The 23,683-nt window shown below is 40.1% G+C and overlaps 1 protein-coding gene across 6 annotated transcripts in view; it reads left to right on the top strand.

Moving 5' to 3' along the window:
* Positions 1-23,683, top strand: part of ENTPD1 (ectonucleoside triphosphate diphosphohydrolase 1) — a 115,573-nt gene that overhangs the window by 72,739 nt on the left and 19,151 nt on the right. For 4 of the 6 annotated variants that reach the window (XM_058436161.1, XM_058436162.1, XM_032135762.2 and 1 more), the window contains 5 exons: positions 4,998-5,115; positions 7,661-7,811; positions 9,773-9,932; positions 10,653-10,892; positions 12,861-13,121. In XM_058436161.1, coding sequence (XP_058292144.1) covers positions 4,998-5,115; positions 7,661-7,811; positions 9,773-9,932; positions 10,653-10,892; positions 12,861-13,121 — 930 coding nt within the window. Of the gene's footprint in view, positions 1-4,997; positions 5,116-7,660; positions 7,812-9,772; positions 9,933-10,652; positions 10,893-12,860; positions 13,122-14,826; positions 15,034-23,683 lie in introns of those variants that run through there. The other 2 variants (XR_009212745.1, XM_058436163.1) reach the window with 2 other exon arrangements.

Genomic DNA, 23,683 nt, shown 5'->3' with positions numbered 1-23,683 from the left:
CCTAGCTCATGAAGATCATAACCGATCTTCATTATGTGCATAATCAAAAGCCAGCTTAGAACAAAATTGTATACACAGTAAAATTACAACTATATAAAAATAATATACTATTTTTAAAAATTTAAAAATTTATTTTTAGACTCATGGGGCACATGTGCAGATTTGTTTCATGGGTATATTGCATGATGCTGAGGTTTGGGCTTCTAATGATCCTGTCACCCAAGTAGTGAACATAGAACCTAATAGGTAGTTTTTCAACTTTTGACCTCCTCTCCACTTCCCCTCTTTTGGAATCCCTAGTGTTTATTGTTCCTGTCTTTGTGTTCATGTGTACCCAACGTTTAGCTTCCACTTATAAGAATATGCAGTATTTGGTTTTCTGTTCCTGTGTTAATTTGCTTAGGGTAATGGCCTCCAGCTGCATTCATGTTGCTGCAAAGGACATGATTTCATTCTTTTTTATGGCTGCATAGTATTCCATGGTGCATATGCACCACATTTTCATTATACAGTTCATCATTGATGGACACCTGGGTTGATTCTATGTCTTTGCTATTATGAATAGTGCTGTGATAAATATACAAGTGCAAGTGTCTTTTTGGTAGAATAATTTGTTTTCCTTTGAGTATATACCTAGTAATGGGATTGCTGGGTCAAATGGCAATTCTATTTTTAGTTCTTTGAGAAATCTCTAACCTTCTTTTCACAGAGCTGAATAAATTTGCATTCCCACCAACAGTGTGTAAGCATTCTCTTGTATGCACAATCTTGCAGCATCTATTGTTTTCTGACTTCTTAATAGCCATTCTGACTGGTATAAGATGGTATCTCATTGTGGTTTTAACATTCATCTCTCTGATGACCAGTGATGATGAGCATTTTTTCAAAAGTGTATTGGCCACTTGTATGTCTTCTCTTGAGAAGTGTCTATTTATGTCTTTGACCCACTTTTTAATGGGGTTATTTATTTTTTTCTTGTTGAGTTGTTTGAGTTCCTTATAGATTCTGAATATTAGTCCTTTGTGGATACACAGTTGGAAAATATTTTCTCCCATTCTGTAGGTTGTGTGTTTACTCTGTCACTGGTTTCTTTTCCTGTGCAGAAGCTCTTTAGTTTAATTAGGTCCCAGTTGTCACTTTTTGTTTTCACTGCATTTGCTTTTGAGGACTTAGTCATAAATTCTTTCCTGAGGCCAGTGTCTGGAAGGGTATTTCCTAGGTTTTCTTTTATGACTTTTATAGTTTGAGGGTCTTACAGTTATGTGTTTATTCCACCTTGAGTTAATTTTTGTATATGGTGAGAGGTAGGGGTGTAGTTTCATACTTGTTCATATGGTTAGCCAGTTTTCCCACCACCATTTATTAAATAGGGAATCCTTTTCCCATTGTTTATTTTTGTCAGCTTTGTCAAAGATCAGTTGGTTGTTAAGTGTATGGCTTTATTTCAGGGTCTGTATTCTGTTCCATTGATCTATGTGTCTATTTCTGTACCAGTACCATGCTGTTTTAGTTATCATAGCTTTGTGGTTTAAAGTTAGGTTATGTGATGCCTCTGGCTTTATCCTTTTTGCTTAGGATTGCCTTGGCTATTTGGGCTCTTTTTTGGTTCTGTATGAATTTTAGAATAGTTCTTTTTTCTAATTCTCTGATTTCTTTGGGTAATACTATGCATTCAAAAAAGACTTGGAGGGAAATAAATAAAAATAAAAGTGATATCTAATTGGTAGAATCTTAAACATCTTTTTTTACTTCATTTTATAAGTGATATTTAAGAAACTTTTAGTACTCTTAAAATAGAAAATAATATTGAAATAATCCCGAGGGAGTGTCAGATCTCTTCCTTACCACCCAAATCTTTCTGTTTTCTTTAAAGGATATGCTCATAGGGACTTTTGGAAATATTTAAATATGAGCTACAGAGAAATGTTGGGTTTCTCTACTGCCAGACTTTGAGGCATTCACTAGCTAATGGGCTTGTGAGCCCAGCAGGCAGAGAGAACATGAACGTTCTCCAGACTTCTGGGAAGCTTTATTTACTGAAGCCCTTGTAGGCCTCGTACTCTCTGGAACATGCATTGGAAAATGCTGGTGTGGTGGAAAGAGAACAAAACGTTGTGGCTACCTGGGCTCTGATGGATGTTGTAACAAAGAAAGGCAAACTCCCCAAATGCTCAAATTGAACTTTCAGTCAAGCTTTATCTGTCTCTCAAGCAGCAAACAATGCTAGTTTTTTATTCTGCAAGCCATTTTAGAAGACAAAATGTTTGGCACAGTTGCACAGGTTAGCATGCTAGTGTACTGTGTACACAAGATGAAATGTCTTCAGTTTCTCTGTTAAAATATGCTTTACCCCCTTCTCAAACACTTGTCAAATGAAACGTAGTAAAAACTTTTGTTTCTCAACTACCTCATTGTGTAAGTAAGGCCTTAGAGAAAACAAGCTGACAGAAGCAAGCCTGGTTCTTTGGCTCTGTGGGAAGAATGACTTTCATATCAACAATGTTAGAATAAAATGTCCTGATCCCAGATAAAGGCTGCTTGCTGCTTCTACCTCGCCAGTTTTTGTCATATGCTGCTGTGGTTGGAACATTTTCTGGGAGGAAGAAATCAGGGGCCCTGTTAGGGAACAACAGAATTTTCTGCCATGTAATTCCTAAGCCTCTTTCTCCACTCTGGGAGGTTTCTCAAGGGTCCAGTGGCCCCAGACCTTAGTCAGTGTTCCTCTCTGCCCACAGTGGCCACCGCCTAAGCCATTTCTTGGATTCCTTTCACTGCAAGTCTAGCTGCAGAGGAGTCTGTCCTGCTTGCTTCCTTGCTGTGCCCAAAGCCAGCATACAGGCCCTTTTCTTTCTAAAGGCATAATGCTAATTACTGGAGGGAATCCCCACTGTGTGTAACTAGGAAGAGAACACTGTGGAGGTTATGGCAGGTCAAGAGTCCTCACAAGGTCTGCACGGTGATACTCCCTGGTCTAGTGAAATGCAGTAGAGTTTGACACTCAATAAGCTCTACTTTTAGCTTTTCCTAGTGGTTCAGAGAGGTCTCTTAAATCCTATTTCTTGTCTTCTTTTCTCCCTGGAGTCTCTTAGATTCATAGCAGATGATATATATACCCATTGCCACCTACATTTTCAGGTCGTCACTGGGGCCCCTACATTGGTGTCTCCATGAACCAAACAAGGTCATTTCTACTGTTCCTCTTTCCAGACCACTGCTTCTGTTCATGCAACCTAGCTTATATATGTAGGGAGATTCACACACACACACACACACAACACACACACACCCCCACACACACAGCTAAATTAAGCATTTTTAAAGTGGCAGACCATACTTTGAGGTCTGCAGCTTAAATAAGCAGCCATGTGAGAAGAATAGTTGGCTCACATTTCAGAAGCGTCTCCTGCTTCTCTTCCTTTTGCTTCCCCATTTACTTCCCTCTATGTTTCTTCTCTAAGGAAGATTTAAAAGCACATGTGCCATCATGCTCTTCTCCCAAGTTCATGTCAGATGTCATTAATCAATCATGGCATTTTTTAATCCTGAGTAAGCCCAGAGATATAACCAAAGATGACTATCAGTTGATCAAAATGGGCATTGAGCAGTTTACTCCTTGGTAAATACCCTCAAAGAAATGAGAGCTTATTTCAACAAAATGAAATGCACATGAATGTTTCTGGCAGCTATATTTCCAGTAGCCCCAAACTGGAAATAACCCAAATGTCCATCAACAGTTGAATGGATAAAAATATAGTATATCCATATAATGAAATACTCTGCAGTGATGGAAAAAGATGAACTACTGATACACACAGTTTGAGTTCATCTTACATAGTGTAAAGTGAAAGAAGTTAGACATAAAGGAGGCATACTATGTGAGTTCATGCATTGCAGTTCAAAAACAGGCAGAACTCATACATGGTGGTAGAAGTTAAGACAGTGGTAACTGACTGAGAGGGGCACTGGGAAGGCTTATGAGGGCTAGAATGTGTTCTGTATCTTGATCTGGGTGGTGGTTATATGGATGTGCACATATGCAAAAATTTATTGAGGTGTATGCCTAATATTTGCACACTTTAGCTACCCCTCATTTAATGTCCTTAAAAGGGGGCACCAATTTGAAAATTATTGCCCAGCGCTTGCTTCTATGTTTCTGTGTATAGTTTCTGTTTCTATTTCTTTCTCCTGCTGTCATCTATCCTTCTTCTCCTCTGCTGACTTTCTTTCCTCCTGTTTTTCTTCTTTTCATCTCCCCCTACTCGTAAAGCCAAAAACATGAAGTTTAAGTAAATATATTGTAAAATATATTAAATACAATTTTATAGTTATATTCATAATTTAAAAGTGAGTGTATTTAGTGTTTTTTATACCTCTCCTTAAAACAAACTCTGCATTTATTGAACTAAAATTAGATGAAGATATTTATTATGTCTTACTGGCACTCAATGGAGTAACTCAGTGGTTCCCAAACTTATCTGCACATTAGAATCATGTGGGAGCTTATAAAAATTCCAAAGCCCAGGACACATACCAGATCAATTAGATCACAATACCTGGGTCTAGGACACAAGCATCAGTAGCCGTTGAAGCTTTCCAGGTGATTCCCGTATGATTCCAATGTGTAGACAAGTTTGGGGACTATAGATTAATGGCTTTCTATTCCTTCCATAGTGTCTCAGCTACTTCAGCATGTGGTTCTGAATCTTGGCTGCACATTAGAATCACCTAAGAAGCTTCTAAACAATACTGCTTCTTGGGCCCTGTTCTGCATAAGGTCTGAATATTTCTAACATGCAACCAGCATGGAGAGCCCCATTCTAGCAGGGTTGTTGTCCTGGTAGATCTTGTGATTGGAGTGACTCCAGTGCCATCCCCTCAATGTTCCTCTCAAATACTTTCTCCTCATGTTTTTGAAAATTCCAGTCCTTTCTCTCACAAGCCTAATATGGAGATGAGGGATGTGATACTGATAAGTTTTTGGTCTGTTTTGCTTTCAGTATGGGATTGTGCTGGATGCAGGTTCTTCTCACACAAGTTTATACATCTATAAGTGGCCAGCAGAAAAGGAGAATGACACAGGGGTGGTGCATCAAGTAGAAGAATGCAGGGTTAAAGGTAAGATGAAGACCAAGGGAAGGGGAGGCCAACAATGGGGCATGAGAACATGAGAGGTGTATGACCAGTAGAACACAAGAGAAAAAGGAGCCCCACGCATAGGAAGCCAAGTGAAGAACACAGTGCAGCTGCTGTTGTTATGTTATCATTACAGAAATCATATTGAAATCAGTCCTTAATGATCAAACCCTAAGAATAAACACACATAAATATAATTGATAGTAGCTCCCATCAACAGAACACTTCTGCATGCTATGTACTTAGTATCGAACATGTGTTACTTCAGTATACCCTCATAATCTCCCTTTGAGGTATGTATTATTATACTAATTTTTTAAAAATGAAGGCACTAAGGTTGAGAGAGGTTATACCACCTGTTTGTTACTCAAGCTAGTAAGTGATGGAGCTGCGGTTCAAACCAAGTTCTGCCTGACTTCAAGGCTACATCTTAGCCAGTGCTTCTCAAACTTGAAACTGCATGAGCTTGTTAAAAACACAGATGATGGGCCCCATCCCCTAGAGTTTCTGAGTCAGCAGGTCTGGAATGAAGCCTGAGAATTTCTATTTCTAAGAAGTTCCTAGGTGATGCTGATCTGGCTGGTTCAGAGATTTATTGCTCTCATTTTAATCTTTGTACCCTGACCTACAGCTTAGAAGACATTTTTCAAAGCTTTCAGCTTCTGTGTAGGCAGGAAAGACCAAATTATAGGTTCTTGGGGCTGGGAAAAGGAACTTACAGATCATTTAAATTTTGTTTCACAGAGAAGGAAACAAAAACCTGGAGGATTAGTGCCTTGAAAGTAGCAACAGAATAGAGACAAGAATCTAGGTCTCCTAATTACATTCTAGGCTTCCTGCTACTCTGAGCTGCTGCATTATATATCAATAATTTTTTTCTTTTAAGGTCATAATATAAGTTAGAGTGGTTGACATTTAGCTTTCACTCCCTTTACCCAGTACCCTACCATGCACCACTGTACCACAATCTCTCTGACTTTTATCTCTCTTAGCCTTTTGAGCTGGGAACCCACTGTTTATTTTTAGTCAGACCAATAGCCTAGATCCTAGAAGATAATTGATTTTCAGTTTGATAGCCTGTGGAATCCACTAATTTTCATAGGTTGTCAATAAAGTAGTAGAGAGGAGATATTTCCAAGAGAGCAAGTCATTCTACCCAGTAGCCCCATCAATACTGAGACTTTGGCCCCATCGGAGACAGTACTTCTGGCCTTTCTTAAAGCCCAAATCCCTCATTTTATTGGCTTTTATTTAACCCACTGCCTTCCATTTTTAAAAGTTATTTTAATGGCCGGGCATGGTGGCTCATGCCTGTAATCCCAGCACTTTGGGAGGCTGAGGTGGGTGGATCACAAGGTCAGGAGATGGAGACCATCCTGGCTAACATGGTGAAACCCTGTATCTACTAAAAATACAAAAAAATTAGCTGGGCATGGTGGTGCACACCTGTAGTCCCAGCTACTAGGGAGGCTGAGGCAGGAGAATCACTTGAACCTGGGAGGCGGAGGTTGCAGTGAGCTGAGATCGCACCACTGCACTCTAGCCTGGGCGACAGAGCAAGACTCTGTTTCAAAAAAAAAAATCTAACAGATGTCCTTCTTCTGAGACTTATACCATGAGCATTTGGCCTAACAATGAAGGATTTTTCTCTCTCAAAAGAGAGAGTTCTCTAGTTAATCAAATATTTAACATCAAATTTTCTCAATTGAAACAATTTGCTGGTAACTTAGAGCTGATTTTCTCATGGTTATTAGGCTGTTTGAAAATCTGTGAATGATCTGGATAATGTATTCGAATAATTATCCTTAAAGCAATGACTCTGCTATGAAGCACTGATAGTGTAGATATTTATCTTAATGTGAGATGAAAGTGTTGTTGTAACTTCAAAAAGCTTAAGGAATCTTGGCTCTAATCCTCCATAGCAACAGTCAGTTTTGCTCTAAAACTGGAAAAACAGTTTTGCTAGGGAGGCAGGATATCAGAGTGGAAAAGTCACTGAGGAGACATAGATTCTGTTCCTCTTTCTTGTAACAGGAAGCAACTCCACCTCAGAAACTTTAAGGTGCTGGCCAGGATCAGATAGCTAGTTAGTGGCAGCTTCCATCTTTTCAGTAAAAGCCAATTTGTCTGCTGCTTAATTTTTATTCTAAGTGTCATCTTTAGGTCTTTTAGGAGCTAGTGTCATTAATTACAATGTTGTGGAGGAAATATCAAAAAGCAGCTAACAGAGTAGCTAGCTATAAGATCCCCATTAAAGTCTGAGAATGTTATACAATTGAATATGAAATTGCGCCATCCAGTGGCACAATTATTGAACACTGGACAGACCCAACTTAAAGTTTGGAAATTAAATCCTCTCAAGGCTAGGTCCAGTGAATTACCCTCTAAGTACAATAACCTAATGTATAGTACATCAGGAAATTGTTTTCTTGTATTTTTTTCAAAACACCATATTTTGATCTACTATTGTCAAGGTATGTTTTATAATTTTTTTTAAAAGATTGTTATCTTCTACATCTTTTCCTAGGTCCTGGAATCTCAAAATATGTTCAGAAAGTAAATGAAATAGGCATTTACCTGACTGATTGCATGGAAAGAGCTAGGGAAGTGATTCCAAGGTCCCAGCACCAAGAGACACCCGTTTACCTGGGAGCCACGGCAGGCATGCGGTTGCTCAGGTATAGCAGCATGTAGGGACCAAGAGTATCTGGGAGTTAGGCTTGGCAGTGAAAGAGCTTCTGAAGTTATGGGAGAGGGCCACATTCCCTAATACCCCAAGTTCTACACACCCAAGTCCATACCTAAGAAAGGATATTTCAGTAAGTGAATAAAATGTTCAAACTCTTAGTAGATATAGGGGTAGGATTTTATGTATGTTAAAAAAAAAAGGCCCCCTTGTGCATCTCCCTATGGGGAATTCAAGGGGGAAGGCGCACAGGGAGAGAAAGACTGGGTCCGTATACTCTGCGGTTTGGAGCTACAGATTTAAGTATTCAATATCTGGGAGGCAGAGGATAAGAGGAGACTCATAAACATCCCAGGTCATAAATATTCACAACTAGCACATCTTTATATCACTTGATACCTGTGTGAATTATTTGTTCACTTGTTCATTCATTTAGCATGTAGTGCCTGCTCTATCCAGAATATGAAAACTCAACCCTCAAGGAAATCAGTTTCAATGCAGGGTGATCAGTGTTTTAATAGAGGAGTGCTCAGAGCTGCTATGGGAGCACATTTGGCCCTGCCCGGGGTGAGAGGAGGTCAGGAAGACTTAGAGGAAGGGACGCCTGAACTGAATCGTGAAGAATGAGTTGGAGGATCAGGGAACGGCTTTATCAGTAGAGCAGAGAGCATGCATTCAGTAACTGATGTTTATTCAGCACCTATTATATGTCAGGCACAGTTCTAAGTACTGAGGATACAACAGTGCACATCCGGTGGAGCTTGTGTTCTACCGGATGTGCAAAGGTAGGGAAGTGTGAGAGGCATATTCAGAGGACTGTAAGTAGTTCTGCATAGATAGAAGATAGGTGAGTAGTGTAAAATAGTAATGATAATAATAGTAGCAGCTCATATTTATTGAGCCCTTCCTATGTTCTTAGCACTGCGCTAAGCACTTAATTGAACCGTCATAACAACTCTATGAAATTAACTATTATTAACAAGGTAAGGAAGCTGTGGCTTACAAATGTTAAGTAACTCACCCAGGGTCACACACCTGGGAAGTGGTGGAGCCAGGATTCTGAGTGGGATTCTGAAAAGGAAGGGTCCAGGTCACAAAGTGCCCTATAGGCCATGCTAGGAAGTTTGGAGTTTATCTTAGAGATAGTAGGAAGGCATTAAAGGATGCTACACAACTGGTGACACTGGTAGAGAAGATGGATTGGAGAGGAGAAAAGCTGGGGATAAAAGGAGGGCAGTTAGTAGGTGTGGAAGCCATTTAGATGAGAGATGACAGGGGCCTAATGCCAGCTGGAAGGTAGCATCCTCTTGCTCAGAGACTCCCAGTGTTGCGTAGCCTAGATCTTGGAAGCAATTGCATCCTGTCTTCATTAAGACAACCCTGGAAGATTCCTTCTTTAGGTCTCAAGGTCTCAAACAGACCCAAGAACTGAGCTGTAATATGAGGAAGATTTTTCCCAGTCTGGCAGCAGAGGAGATTGGATGTCTATTCCAGGTCATTTGACACCTGGTTTCTACTAGAACCCTAATTAAAAACCTGGAGCAGAGTCTGGCCATGTAACCAGCTAGGAGCCACCCACAGTGGTTAATATAGCACACATCAGCTTCAGGTATGGTCATCAAACCATACCCAGCTATCATGACCACGGTAATTTTAAGAGCCTTTGATAACTTTTTGAGCCAGAGAACTTCAGAACAAAAATGGTATTTTAAGGAAAACCAACCTATGAAAGGATTGGAAGGATGTGGATTTGGAGAGAGATGAACAAAAGATTAATTCTGCCTCATCAAAAAAAAGGGTTCCTTGGACAGCTATGTGCGAAGATCCCCATCTCTTCATTTATTCCAGGGTATTATGGTTCACTTCTTAGTAGCACTGTGTGGATGCTGTAGCTGAAATGGGTAATGTAATTATTAAAACAAAAATGATAACCTTAGCTCTTCCTTTGTACAGGATGGAAAGTGAAGAGTTGGCAGACAAGGTTCTGGATGTGGTGGAGAGGAGCCTCAGCAACTACCCCTTTGACTTCCAGGGTGCCAGGATCATTACTGGCCAAGAAGAAGGTGCCTATGGCTGGATTACTATCAACTATCTGCTGGGCAAATTCAGTCAGGTGAATATCTCACAGCATCCATAGAGCTGGCTCTCTGGAGGCCAATGCCATTGCTATCTCAGGCAGTACTTGAGTCGCTAGCCAGAATGAATGAATGAATGATAGGTGGATGGATGGATGGGTGGATGAATGAATTTACTCTCACATTTGTAAGGATCACTAGAGGTATAATTATCTTACAAGACCTTCTACTATTGGGAGAATAAGGAGGACATGTCTTTACCTTAGGGAAGCATAAAGGAAATTAAAAATTTGTCATTAAAAATTAGAATAGCTAAGATTTGCCTTCTGCTATGTGTCTCATGCTGCGCTCAGCACTTTTCATGTCTTCTCTGATTTCATCCTTAGAACAACAGTATGAGGTACTACATCATCCCCATTTTAGAGCCCCATATCGATACCTAGAGAGGGTAATTATTCTGCCCATGGCTGTACAGCTAACAAGCGACTGAGTGAGAATTTGAACTTGAATGTGTCTAGCCTCAGACCTCTTGTTTGTAAACACTAGTTACACTGCTTCTATGTCCGGCAGTCTGAGCTATGTCTTTGAAGCCCCTCTTTTCTTGCTGATAATCTGTTGTGGATCAGGAGCCTCTAGTGAGCTTTGCCTCACCTTTATGCCCCTGTTTCTTTGCCTTAGGAAATCTCTGACTCCAATAGATAGTATGAAAAGCAGGGTGTCCAGAGACTTCTAGCACTGGTAACTGTACTGTCTTTCAGAAAACAAGGTGGTTCAGCATAGTCCCATATGAAACCAATAATCAGGAAACCTTTGGAGCTTTGGACCTTGGGGGAGCCTCTACACAAATCACTTTTGTACCCCAAAACCAGACTATCGAGTCCCCAGATAATGCTCTGCAATTTCGCCTCTATGGCAAGGACTACAATGTCTACACACATAGCTTCTTGTGCTATGGGAAGGATCAGGCACTCTGGCAGAAACTGGCCAAGGACATTCAGGCAAGTATAACTCAATCCAGACCTGCCCTCCTCACATCTGCACCTCCAGCCCCCACATCCTGTTGTTTTCTCTTTCAAATTCAGTAGTTTGTCTGAACTTGATTATTGTACTTTCCAAACCTTTTTAGGCAGGATCTTGAACTACATCTGGTCGACCCCTATAAATTGTTTTAATCAGACATCCCCTCCCATGTTTGTTTACTGCGTTATCTCCCTGGACACAACTGAGATCTTCTCTCAGGAAATAATTTCTTACCCTCATGGGGTTGATAATGAAAATTATGTCGTAGAATATTGTTTGTTGGAGGGGGAATTGCAATTTATAAGCTCTTTTAGACCACTTTTTAAAGCTCCCTTTCCTACAAACTACAAAAAAACAGAGTTGTTAGAAATGACCTGGAGAGGAGAAGGAAAAAAAAAACACTTCAGGAAAACCACAAAATGTATCAATTGACACTTCAAATCTTGTCATCTTGTCCCCAAATGCTTTCTGCATTTTGAAGACAAGAAAAGTTAAACACACTTTGGAAGGCCGAGGCGGGTGGATCACTTGAGGTCAGGAGTTGGAGACCAGCCTGGCCAACATGGTGAAACCCCATCTCTACTAAAAATACAAAAAAAAAAAAAAAAAATAGCTGGGCATGGTGGCACATGCCTGTAATCCCAGCTCCTTGGGAGGCTGAGGCAGAAGAATCACTTGAACTGGGAGGCGGAGGTTGCAGTGAGCCAAGTTCATGCCACTGTACTCCAGCCCGGGCCACAGAGTGAGACTCCGTCTCAAAAAAAAAAAAAAAAGAAAAAGAAAAAGAAAACAAAAGTTAAACCTACTCAACATCATGTGAGTACCAGGCACACCGTGACAAGTAAACACAAAGCCAGGATGTCACATCCAGCTGTTCCCTGTCTCCACTGAAAGGATAACCAGTTCTCTGCTCTCCTCCAAAGCATTCTCTCTGGTTTTCCAAACCACTATCAATAAGATGGTCCTGGGAGTAGGGGCACTGAGAGACATCCACTGAGCCTCAAAGCTCCACTAAGCTTCATATCCACAGCAGCCTCCTTTCTTCCCTAGTAGGTTGTGGGTTAGAAATTATTTTTATTGGGCCAGGCGTGGTGGCTCATGCCTGTAATCCCAGCACTTTGCGAGGCCGAGGCAGGTGGATCACTTGAGGTCCGGAGTTCAAGACCAGCCTGACCAACATGGCGACACCCTGTCTCTACTAAAAATACAAAAAATTAGCTGGGCGTGGTGGCACACACCTGTAATCCCAGCTACTAAGGAGTCCGAGGCAGGAGAATTGCTTGAACCTGGGAGGCTGAGGTTGCAGTGAGCTGAGATTACGCCATTGCACTCCAGCCTGGGCGACAGAGCAAGACTCCATCTCAAAAAAAAAAAAAAATTATTTTTCTTGGATAGGAGAATGCTTGAAGAAGAAAAAAAAATTTAAAAATAAAGAATTTTTTAAAAATAATAAAAAGAAAAAAATTATTTCGATATTATTGGCTTGAATGATCTAAAAGTATCTGGGAGCTTCTGATTCTCTCCTTGGAGGGAGGGTTGGTCCATAATGACATCACTGTCATTATGTAGGCTCCTGGAGAACTACCCCCAGGCCCAAATTTTTGACAACCTTGAGAGTGTCCTTGTGAATCTGCTCCTGACCTAGATGATTAGGACTAAGCACTCAGAGACATTTCAAACTAATGGCATTTCTGGGCCCAGTTTTAACTACATCAGCGTTCTTTGACTAGCCAAATACATTTATATCTGATACCACTTCTGGTACCTGTTACACAAATCCATTTTTCATATTTATTCTTAAGGGTGAAAAAGGCAGGGCAGGACATATTGATGCCAATACCATGTGGTGGGATGTTGTACAGTGCCTGCATATTGATTAAGTCAGACTGTGCCTTTTGTATCCAAAGCGTTCACACATGATGCTTTCAAGTGATTTTTCCATTCAGGTTGCAAGTAACGAAATTCTCAGGGACCCATGCTTTCATCCCGGATATAAGAAGGTAGTGAATGTAAGTGACCTTTACAAGACCCCCTGCACCAAGAGATTTGAGATGACTCTTCCATTCCAGCAGTTTGAAATCCAGGGTATTGGAAACTATCAACAATGCCATCAAAGCGTCCTGGAGCTCTTCAACACCAGTTACTGCCCTTACTCCCAGTGTGCCTTCAATGGGATTTTCTTGCCACCACTCCACGGGGATTTTGGGGTAAGTTTGTGAAATGATGAGGTATAGGACGTCTTGTTTACAAGTTATAGAATATGTGCCTACAAAAGATTTAAATAATAGAATGTATTTTTCTCTTACATAATGTTTTGAGGTAGATGATTAGGGGTTGGTTCTTCAGCTCAACTATGCCAGAACTTGGGATCAGTTTTTTCCACTATCTTTGTGGTCTTTTTGTGCTAAGGTATGTTACTGCTCCAAGCACCATATCACTAGGTAACTGCCTCCTTTTTGGCTCTAGGCAGCACCTTAAGCCCAGATTCATCTCCATTCTAGTCAACAATAGAAGTACTGCCTTTCCAGAACGGGGGAGGTCCCAAAGAGGTTAGCCCCAGCAGTGTGGGAAAACTGACTAGGGGGTTGTGCCCAGGGGACCTTGTGGGACAGACCTCCTAGAGCCACAGAACAGCCATTCTGATTTGGCATCTCCTTTGGCCAAGTGACAGAGCAGAGTTCCCAGGGCTGAGGGATGCTAAATCTGCCTCTTCCTTGTCTCTGCCTGTCCCCTGGGATATCTCCCTTTGGGATGTCACGATGCTTATTGTGGGTTAAGACAAGGACAGGTTTCCTGCTAGGGAACCCAGGATGGTGGGGAAGCTGATTGTCCACCTTGATCTCACTTTTTCCAGTGTAGAAATTGTGAGTTTGGGGGAAATTTTCCACAAGCTTGGTGTCAGGCAGAATCGGGGGAGAGGTGACGTGGATGTGGAAGTTTGATTATCTTCCCATCTGCTTGGAGTTTTTTCACTTCTTTGTGGCCCCAGGAACTGTCTCATCTTCATATTTGATTTCTGGGATATTGCTGGTGATAATCTCAGTGCTGTACATTTGTTTCTGGTTGTCTGTGGTTGGGGAGCATGAAGCCAGCTTGCTTCCATGCTGCCATTTTGGAGTCAGACATCCAAGCATCATATTTTCTTTCACATGCAAAGCCAAAGCAGGAAAGACGTTCAAGGTTTTCCTTGCACACATCTCTTGCACACACATTTTGCAGAAGTGCCGACTGACATCTTTTCAGATCCTGCTGGCCAGAACTTGGTGAAATATATACTCTAAACCAATCTGTGATAAAGAGAAATGGATTAATATGGTTAGTTTAGACTAATTATTGTTTATCACCCGAGGAGTCCTTTTTGAGCATATTGCTTTCCTCTACTTGGGTAAAATCAGGACTTCATAAGCGAGGAAGAAAGGGGCTAGCTATGGGGTATGTACCTGTTAGAGTCTGCCATAGGTGGCTTCTCAAATGTCAGAAGGAGGAGGAGCAGCAGTTAGATGACACAGCTGAGGGTTTTCCTCTATAAAGACATTTAGGAAGTAGAAACTCAGGAAATCCCAAAGAAATATTGAAGATAACATCATTGTCGTTATGTTTTGAAGAGCTGGAGGATTATTTGAATCCTAGCTCCAAATTCCTTATTTTCTTAATAACTCCAGAATAAGATAAAATATTTGAGCAGAGGCAGAAGAGATGGCTCTTAATTGACTCAGTCTTCAAATTTCATATTTTGGTCCCAGAGGCTGAGCATTATTATAATCATAGTTTAGTAGCATATTGAAAAATTAGCTACCATCTGTCAAATACCAATTATTGACTAAGCACTATAAGTATATTATCTCATTTATTCATTCAAGATATTCAAAGAAACAAGGCTTTTGCCTGCCTTCATGCTTTCTCCCTTTTCAGAAAACAGATCAGCATGTGAGAAGGGAGGTTCAGCTCCTCCCCTCCAGGACCCCAGCAAGAGAGTTTCTCCTAAGGTCACCTGGCCTGGCCCAAGACAAAGCTCTATGAAGAGAACATAGGCACTGTCGTAATCAGATCTGATTCTACTTCTGGCTTCTTATGAACTGTATGAGCTCTTCATTTTCTTGGTCTCTGAGAAAACAATAGGTAATGCCATAGATCCAGACTTACTTACCCATGGTCCAAACCACGGTCTCCCCTCCCCTCAAGGTTCCTGAGGGAAATACGTGACAAGACAATGACTGGCAGAGTAATATTTGGTTATTAGTTGGCTGCAAACCCAAATTCAGAAGAAACTGAACCTCACTTGAATGCCCTGTGGCTGAGCTGGCACTGGCTCTTCACCTTAGACTTTTTCTGGGCCAGGGCCCTTGCCTTAGATTGAACTCCTTGAAGAGGAAGGAGGGTGCCACCTTGGCCAAGGGCCTTTTTCATTCCAGTCACTGCGAGGATGTAAATCTAAAGTCAACGAGCATACCCTTGGGTCTTGAGTTTGTAACTTCTCAGAAAGTTTCACTTCCTGCGAAACATGGCCAATTCCTGCCTTCAAGCTTGAGCAAATCTTTCCTCCTTAGGGGACTGGAATTTCTTGCCTTTGAATGTGATTCATCCAACCAAAGCAGGGAGAGGTAGGGGCTGGAAAAGGGTGGAGGAGTCTTGAACTCCCCCTGGAGGCTTTTCTGTTTGATCCCTTAGTTCCTCATTGAGATTGTTCTCCCAGCCTTCTGAACCTCAGTTTGGCAGTTCCTGAGACTATCGCATTGCCTCCCTCTATGTAGGATCTTTCTCCTCTACATACAGTCCTCAGGGTCAGGACTGTCCTGTCCTCAGTTCTGCATTGGCCGTTTCCTTCTGCTTCAGATTTTTGATGTTTTTGGTTTTGTTTTGTTTTGTTTTGTTTTATGCCCTCTGTAATGTATCCCTAAAACCTAAAGTTTTTTTTTGTCTGTTTCCTCATCTGTACAATGGGGACAGTAATATCTACCTCATTGATTGTTGTGAGCCAGACAAGCAGTGATGGTCTGGGAAATGTCTGACAACCAACTCTCAGGGAATGGGGAGCTGATTTGTAGCACTTACCAGTTTCCATGATGTAAGTAGTTCTACCACAGCCTATTTCAAGCTATCAGCATATCAACTGGCTCATAAAAATCTGGAAATTTTAAGAATCAGCTCTTGTGAGTACATAAGAAAGAGTCAGCTCCAGCACACCACTGTAAATAGCAAAAAGTGGGCATACTCCAGCACCACCCTTAAAAAGGTTAGATCTTTATCCTAGCAGTCTTCATTCTGTGCTGTCCTTCCTGCAGGGAGTTCCTGTTATCGAGTTCTGCCTCTTGAAGCATAACTATGTGCAACACAGAAATCCAGTTTCATTCCCATTATTTCCACAACTAGTTACCCTGGGTGTTCTCAAGCCACAGAGAATTTGTTGGGGAGAGAATTTTTGCCACAGTTGCATTCAGCACTGATGATCTGATTCTTAGTTTGTAAATACGGTATTAAAAATTGTCATTGCCTTAGTCAGTCTGGCTACACTGTAGCCTTGGTTGTTAAACAGAATCCAATGTTGTGGGCAAATTAGAAACACTAACAAGAAAGAGGGAACATCTGTAGGGAATTACTTATGAGGTAATTTAGAAATTATTTTTAAAGACCACATTGTGCTGTTTATATAAACAAGAAAGGGAAGAAACAAGTTCAACAGGAAACTGGAATTAAAGAACATTAAAAACATATTTGTTTACATATGTATACATAAATGTGTGTGTATATTTATATTTATGTTGGTGCAAAAGTAATTGTGGCTTCAGACCATGAATTTTATTTTATTTCTTTTTTTTTTGAAAAGTACTAAATATATAAAATTCACAGGTTCAACAAAGGAGAGAAAATAACACCAATAACATCCCCCAAAACTTAACAATACATTAATCTAGGTTGGATCATAATTTTTTTTAAATTATACTTTAAGTTCTAGGGTCCATGTGCACAACATGCAGGTTTGTTAAATATGTATACATGCGCCATGTTGGTGTGCTGCACCCATTAACTCGTCATTTACATTAGGTATATCTCCTAATGCTATCCCTCCCCACTACCCCCACCCCATGACAGGCCCTGGTGTGTGATGTTCCCCTTCCTGTGTCCAAGTGTTCTCATTGTTCACTTCCCACCTATGAGTGAGAACATGCAGTGTTTGGTTTTTTGTCCTTGTGATAGTTTGCTGAGAGTGATGGTTTCCAGCTTCATCCATGTCCCTGCAAAGGACATGAACTCATCCTTTTTTATGGCTGCATAGTAGTCCATCGTGTATATGTGCCACATTTTCTTAATCCAGTCTATCATTGATGGACATTTGGGTTGGTTCCAAGTCTTTGCTATTGTGAATAGTGCCGCAATAAACATACGTGTGCATGTGTCTTTATAGCAGCATGATTTATAATCCTTTGGGTATATACCCAGTAATGGGATGCCTGGGTCAAATGGTATTTCTAGTTCTAGATCCCTGAGGAATCGCCACACTGACTTCCACAATGGTTGAACTAGTTTACAGTCCCACCAACAGTGTAAAAGTGTTCCTATTTTTCCACATCCTCTCCAGCACCTGTTGTTTCCTGACTTTTTAATGATCGCCATTCTAACTGGTGTGAGATGGTATCTCATTGTGATTTTGATTTGAATTTCTCTGATGGCCAGTGATGATGAGCATTTTTTCATGTATCTGTTGGCTGCAAAAATGTCTTCTTTTGAGAAGTGTCTGTCCATGTCCTTCGCCCACTTTTTGATGGGGTTGTTTTTTTCTTGTAAATTTGTTTGAGTTCTTTGTAGATTCTGGATATTAGCCCTTTGTCAGATGAGTAGATTGCAAAAATTTTCTCCCATTCTGTAAGTTGCCTGTTCACTCTGATGGTGGTTTCTTTTGCTGTGCAGAAGCTCTTTAGTTTAATTAGATCCCATTTGTCAATTTTGGCTTTTGTTGCCACTGCTTTTCGTGTTTTAGACATGAAGTCTTTGTCCATGCCTATGTCCTGAGTGGTATTGCCCAGGTTTTCTTCTAGGGTTTTTATGGTTTTAGGTCTAACATTTAAGTCTTTAATCCATCTTGAATTAATTTTTGTATAAGGTGTAAGGAAGGGATCCAGTTTCAGTTTTCTACATATGGCTAGCCAGTTTTCCCAGCACCATTTATTAAATAGGGAATCCTTTCCCCATTTCTTGTTTTTGTCAGGTTTGTCAAAGATCAGACAGTTGTAGATAAGTAGTATTATTTCTGAGGGCTCTGTTCTGTTCCATTGGTCTAGATCACTGTTTTGGTACCAGTACCATGCTGTTTTGGTTACTGTAACCTTGTAGTATAGTTTGAGGTCAGTTAGCGTGATGCCTCCAGCTTTATTCTTTTAGCTTAGGATTGACTTGGCAATGCGGGCTCTTTTTTGGTTCCATATGAACTTTGAAGTACTTTTTCCAATTCTGTGAAGAAAGTCATTGGTAGCTTGATGGGGATGGCATTGAATCTATAAATTACCTTGGGCAGTATGGCCATTTTCACGATATTGATTCTTCCTACCCATGAGCATGGAATGTTCTTCCATTTGTTTGTATCCTCTTTTATTTCATTGAGCAGTGGTTTGTAGTTCTCCTTGAAGAGGTCCTTCACATCCCTTGTAAGTTGGATTCCTAGGTATTTCATTCTCTTTGAAGCAATTGTGAATGGGAGTTAACTCATGATTTGGCTCTCTGTCTGTTATTGGTGTATAAGAATGCTTGTGGTTTTTGCACATTGATTTTGTATCCTGAGACTTTGCTGAAGTTGCTTATCAGCTTAAGGAGATTTTGGGCTGAGATGATGGGGTTTTCTAGATATACAATCATGTCATCTGCAAACAGGGACAATTTGACTTCCTCTTTTCCTAATTGAATGCCCTTTATTCCCTTCTCCTGCCTGATTGCCCTGGCCAGAACTTCCAACACTATGTTGAATAGGAGTGGTGAGAGAGGGCATCCCTGTCTTATGCCAGTTTTCAAAGGGAATGCTTCTAGTTTTTGTCCATTCCGTATGATACTGGCTGTGGGTTTGTCATAGATAGCTCTTATTATTTTGAGATACATCCTATCAATACCTAATTTATTGAGAGTTTTTAGCATGAAGGGCTGTTGAATTTTGTCAAAGGCCTTTTCTGCATCTATTGAGATAATCATGTGGTTTTTGTCTTTGGTTCTGTTTATATGCTGGATTACATTTATTGATTTTCATATGTTGAACCAACCTTGCATCCCAGGGATGAAGCCCACTTGATCATGGTAGATAAGCTTTTTGATGTGCTGCTGGATTCAGTTTGCCAGTGTTTTATTGAGGATTTTTGCATCAATGTTCATCAAGGATATTGGTCTAAAATTCTCTTTTTTTGTTGTTTCTCTGCCAGGCTTTGGTATCAGGATGATGCTGGCTTCATAAAATGAGTTAGGGAGGATTCCCTCTTTTTCTATTGATTGGAATAATTTCAGAAGGAATGGTACCAGCTTCTCCTTGTACCTCTGGTAGAATTCAGCTGTGAATCCATCTGGTCCTGGACTTTTTTTGGTTGGTAAGCTATTAATTATTGCCTCAATTTCACAGCCTTTTATTGGTCTATTCAGAGATTCAACTTCTTCCTGGTTTAGTCTTGGGAGGGTGTATGTGTCGAGGAATTTATCCATTTCTTCTAGATTTTCTAGTTTATTTGCGTAGAGGTGTTTATAGTATTCTCTGATGGTAGTTTGTATTTCTGTGGGATCGGTGGTGATATCCCCTTTATCATTTTTTATTATGTCTATTTGATTCTTCTCTCTTTTCTTCTTTATTAGTCTTGCTAGCAGTCTATCAATTTTGTTGATCTTCTCAAAAAACCAGCTCCTGGATTCATTGATTTTTTTGAAGGGTTTTTTGTGTCTCTATTTCCTTCAGTTCTGCTCTGATCTTAGCTATTTCTTGCCTTCTGCTAGCTTTTGAATGCGTTTGCTCTTGCTTCTCTAGTTCTTTTAATTGTGATGTTAGGGTGTCAATTTTAGATCTTTCCTGCTTTCTCTTGTGGGCATTTATTGCTATAAATTTCCCTCTACACACTGCTTTGAATGTGTCCCAGAGATTCTGGTATGTTGTGTCTTTGTTCTCGTTGGTTTCAAAGAACATCTTTATTTCTGCCTTCATTTCGTTATGTACCCAGTAGTCATTCAGGAGCAGGTTGTTCAGTTTCCATGTAGTTGAGCAGTTTTGAGTGAGTTTCTTAATCCTGAGTCTAGTTTGATTGCACTGTGGTCTGAGAGACAGTTTGTTATAATTTCTGTTCTTTTTCATTTGTTGAGGAGTGCTTTACTTCCAACTATGTGGTCAATTTTGGAATAGGTGTGGTGTGGTTCTGAAAAGAATGTATATTCTGTTGATTTGGGGTGGAGAGTTCTGTAGATGTCTATTAGGTCCGCTTGGTGCAGAGCTGAATTCAATTCCTGGATATCCTTGTTAACTTTCTGTCTCATTGCTCTGTCCAATATTGACAGTGGGGTGTTAAAGTCTCCCATTATTATTGTGTGGGAGTCTAAGTCTCTTTGTAGGTCACTAAGGACTGGCTTTATGAATCTGGGTGCTCCTGTATTGGTTGCATATATATTTAGGATAGTTAGTTCTTCTTGTTGAATTGATCCCTTTACCATTATGTAATGGCCTTCTTTGTCTCTTTTGATCTTTGTTGGTTTAAAGTCTGTTTTATCAGAGAGTAGGATTGCAACCTCTGCCTTTTTTTGTTTTCCATTTGCTTGGTAGATCTTTCTCCATCCCTTTATTTTGAGCCTATGTGTGTCTCTGCACGTGAGATGGGTTTCCTGAATACAGCACACTGATGGGTCTTGACTCTTTATCCAGTTTGCCAGTCTGTGTCTTTTAATTGGAGCATTTAGCCCATTTACATTTAAAGTTAATATTGTTATGTGTGAATTTGATCCTGTCATTATGATGTTAGCTGGTTATTTTGCTCGTCAGTTGATGCAGTTTCTTCCTAGCCTTGATGGTCTTTACAATTTGGCATGTTTTTGCAGTGGCTGGTACCGGTTGTTCCTTTCCATGTTTAGTGCTTCCTTCGGGAGCTCTTGTAGGGCAGGCCTGGTGGTGACAAAATCTCTCAGCATTTGCTTGTCTGTAAAGGATTTTATTTCTCCTTCACTTATGAAGATTAGCTTGGCTGGATATGAAATTTTGGGTTGAAAATTCTTTTCTTTAAGAATGTTGAATATTGGCCCCCACTCTCTTCTGGCTTGTAGAGTTTCTGCCAAGAGATCAGCTGTGAGTCTGATGGGCTTCCCTTTGTGGGTAACTCGACCTTTCTCTCTGGCTGCCCTTACCATTTTTTCCTTCATTTCAACTTTGGTGAATCTGACAATTATGTGTCTTGGAGTTGCTCTTCTCGAGGAGTATCTTTGTGGTGTTCTCTGTATTTCCTGAATTTGAATGTTGGCCTGCCTTGCTAGATTGGGGAAGTTCTCCTGGATAATATCCTGCAGAGTGTTTTCCAACTTGGTTCCATTCTCCCCGTCACTTTCAGGTACACCAGTCAGACATATATTTGGTCTTTTCACATAGTCCCATATTTCTTGGAGGCTTTGTTTGTTTCTTTTTATTCTTTTTTCTCTAAACTTCTCTTCTCGCTTCAATTCATTCATTTCGCTAGACCATTCTTAAAAGAAGATATACAAATGTCCAACAAACATGAAAAAATGCTCAACATCACTAATTATCAGAGAAATGCAAATTAAAACCACAGTGAGACACTACCTTACTCTCCTGCAAGAATGGCCATAATTTAAAAATCAAAAAATAATAGAGGTTGGCATGAGTGTGGTGTAAAGGGAACACTTTTGCACTGCTGGTGGGAATGTAAACCAGTACAACCACTATGGAAAACAGTATAGAGACTCCTTAAGGAACTAAAAGTAGAACTACTATTTAATCCAGCAATCCCACTACTGGATATCTACCCAGAGGAAAATAAGTCATTATATGAAAAAGACACTTGCACACACATGTTCACAGCAACACAATTCACAATTGCAAAAATATGGAACTGGTCCAAATGCCCATCAATCAACAAGTGGACAAAGAAAATATATACATATATATATATATGTACACATATATATATGTACACATATATATGTACACATATATATGTACACATATATATGTACACATATATATGTACACATATATATGTACACATATATATGTGTACATATATATGTGTACATATATACATGTACACACATATATATACATGTACACATATATATATACATTTATGTACACACACTATGGAATACTACTCAGCTATAAAAAGGAATGAAATCATGGCATTTGCAGCAAGGACACATGATGTATTAAGTAAAACAAAGCAGTATTATAAAAAAATTTGTCTAGTATCATCATATTTAGGTTATATATATACATATACACATATATAATTATATAAATATGTATTCACTATTTTCTATTACATATCTATTTGCTATAGATATTAAACAGTAAATTGTTAAAAAGTGTACATCTCTAGAGGATGGTTAGATTAAGGAGAGACTTCCATTTTTAACTTGTATCATTTAAATTCTGTATAATAAACGTGTTTCTTTTGAATAAGCCAGCATTTTAAAGACATTTCTATTTTGAAGGAAAAGAAATGAGTAGGGAAACTTCATGTGTTGAGAAATAAATAAGAGCAAGATTCTGAGATGCCAGAGGGAGGCTTCTGAAGGTCATGGGAAATTTTTCAAGAGCCCATGGCATGTTGTGTCTTGGGGGGTTAGACGTGGCATGGACCAGGAGGCCCTGCTGACTTGATCGCTATGTATCCTACTGAAGGCTCAGTATGTTGCTAAATCTACCTCATAGAAATTTTTTGTTTGTTGATCTGTTTTTTATAATTTGGACTTACTTTATAAAGCAAATGTCACTACTTAGCAAAAGCAAGAGAATTTCTAGATGCTTACCTCATTGAGACTTTTGCTAATAGAATAAGCTCTAGAATTAATTTCAGAAAGTCTATTGAAATGTAACAATTTACAGAAATATTTATTATTGCTTTATTACATGCTCATTATAAAAAAAATAAAACTGTACAAAAAGCTTAAAGTAAAAACTAAAAGGTCTCCTCTCCCTCTCGCCCCACCATCAGTTCACTAGAGGAAAAATGAGGAATAGTTGTAATAAACAGGAAGAACTTTTCCAGGCATTAGCTATGCAAATCCAATCATATATAAATTTATCCAGATTTAACAGAGATTGTTGTGCCTTAGGAACTAGAGAGAGAGCAGTTTTCTGCCACTTATGTACAGAGCACTCACATATGCCAAGTGCCATGTTAGTGAGGGCAGATTCAACCAAGAACAAGGGAGATTCCGTGCCTGTCATCACAGAGCTGGCATTCTAGAAAGCAGGCAGACATGAGACCAGAAACACAAAGGCAAATCAGACTGCTGCAAATCAAAAGGAACTGCTGGGGCCAGGTGCAGTGGCTCACACCTGTAATCCCAGCATTTTGGGAGGCCGAGGCAGGCGGATCACGAGGTCAGGAGATCGAGACCATCCTGGCTAACGCGGTGAAACCCCGTCTCTACTAAAAATACAAATTAGCCTGGCGTGGTGGTGGGTGCCTGTAATCCCAGCTACTTGGGAGGAGGTAGGAGAATGGCGTGAACCCGGACGCGGAGCTTGCAGTGAGCTGAGATCGTGCCGCTGCACTCCAGCCTGGGCGACAGAGCAAGACTCCATCTC

Source organism: Hylobates moloch, unplaced genomic scaffold, assembly GCF_009828535.3.
Source record: "Hylobates moloch isolate HMO894 unplaced genomic scaffold, HMol_V3 SCAFFOLD_3, whole genome shotgun sequence".
NCBI lineage: Eukaryota > Metazoa > Chordata > Mammalia > Primates > Hylobatidae > Hylobates > Hylobates moloch.
Note: the sequence above shows the minus strand (reverse complement) of the source record. Positions and strands in the feature narration are given on the sequence as shown.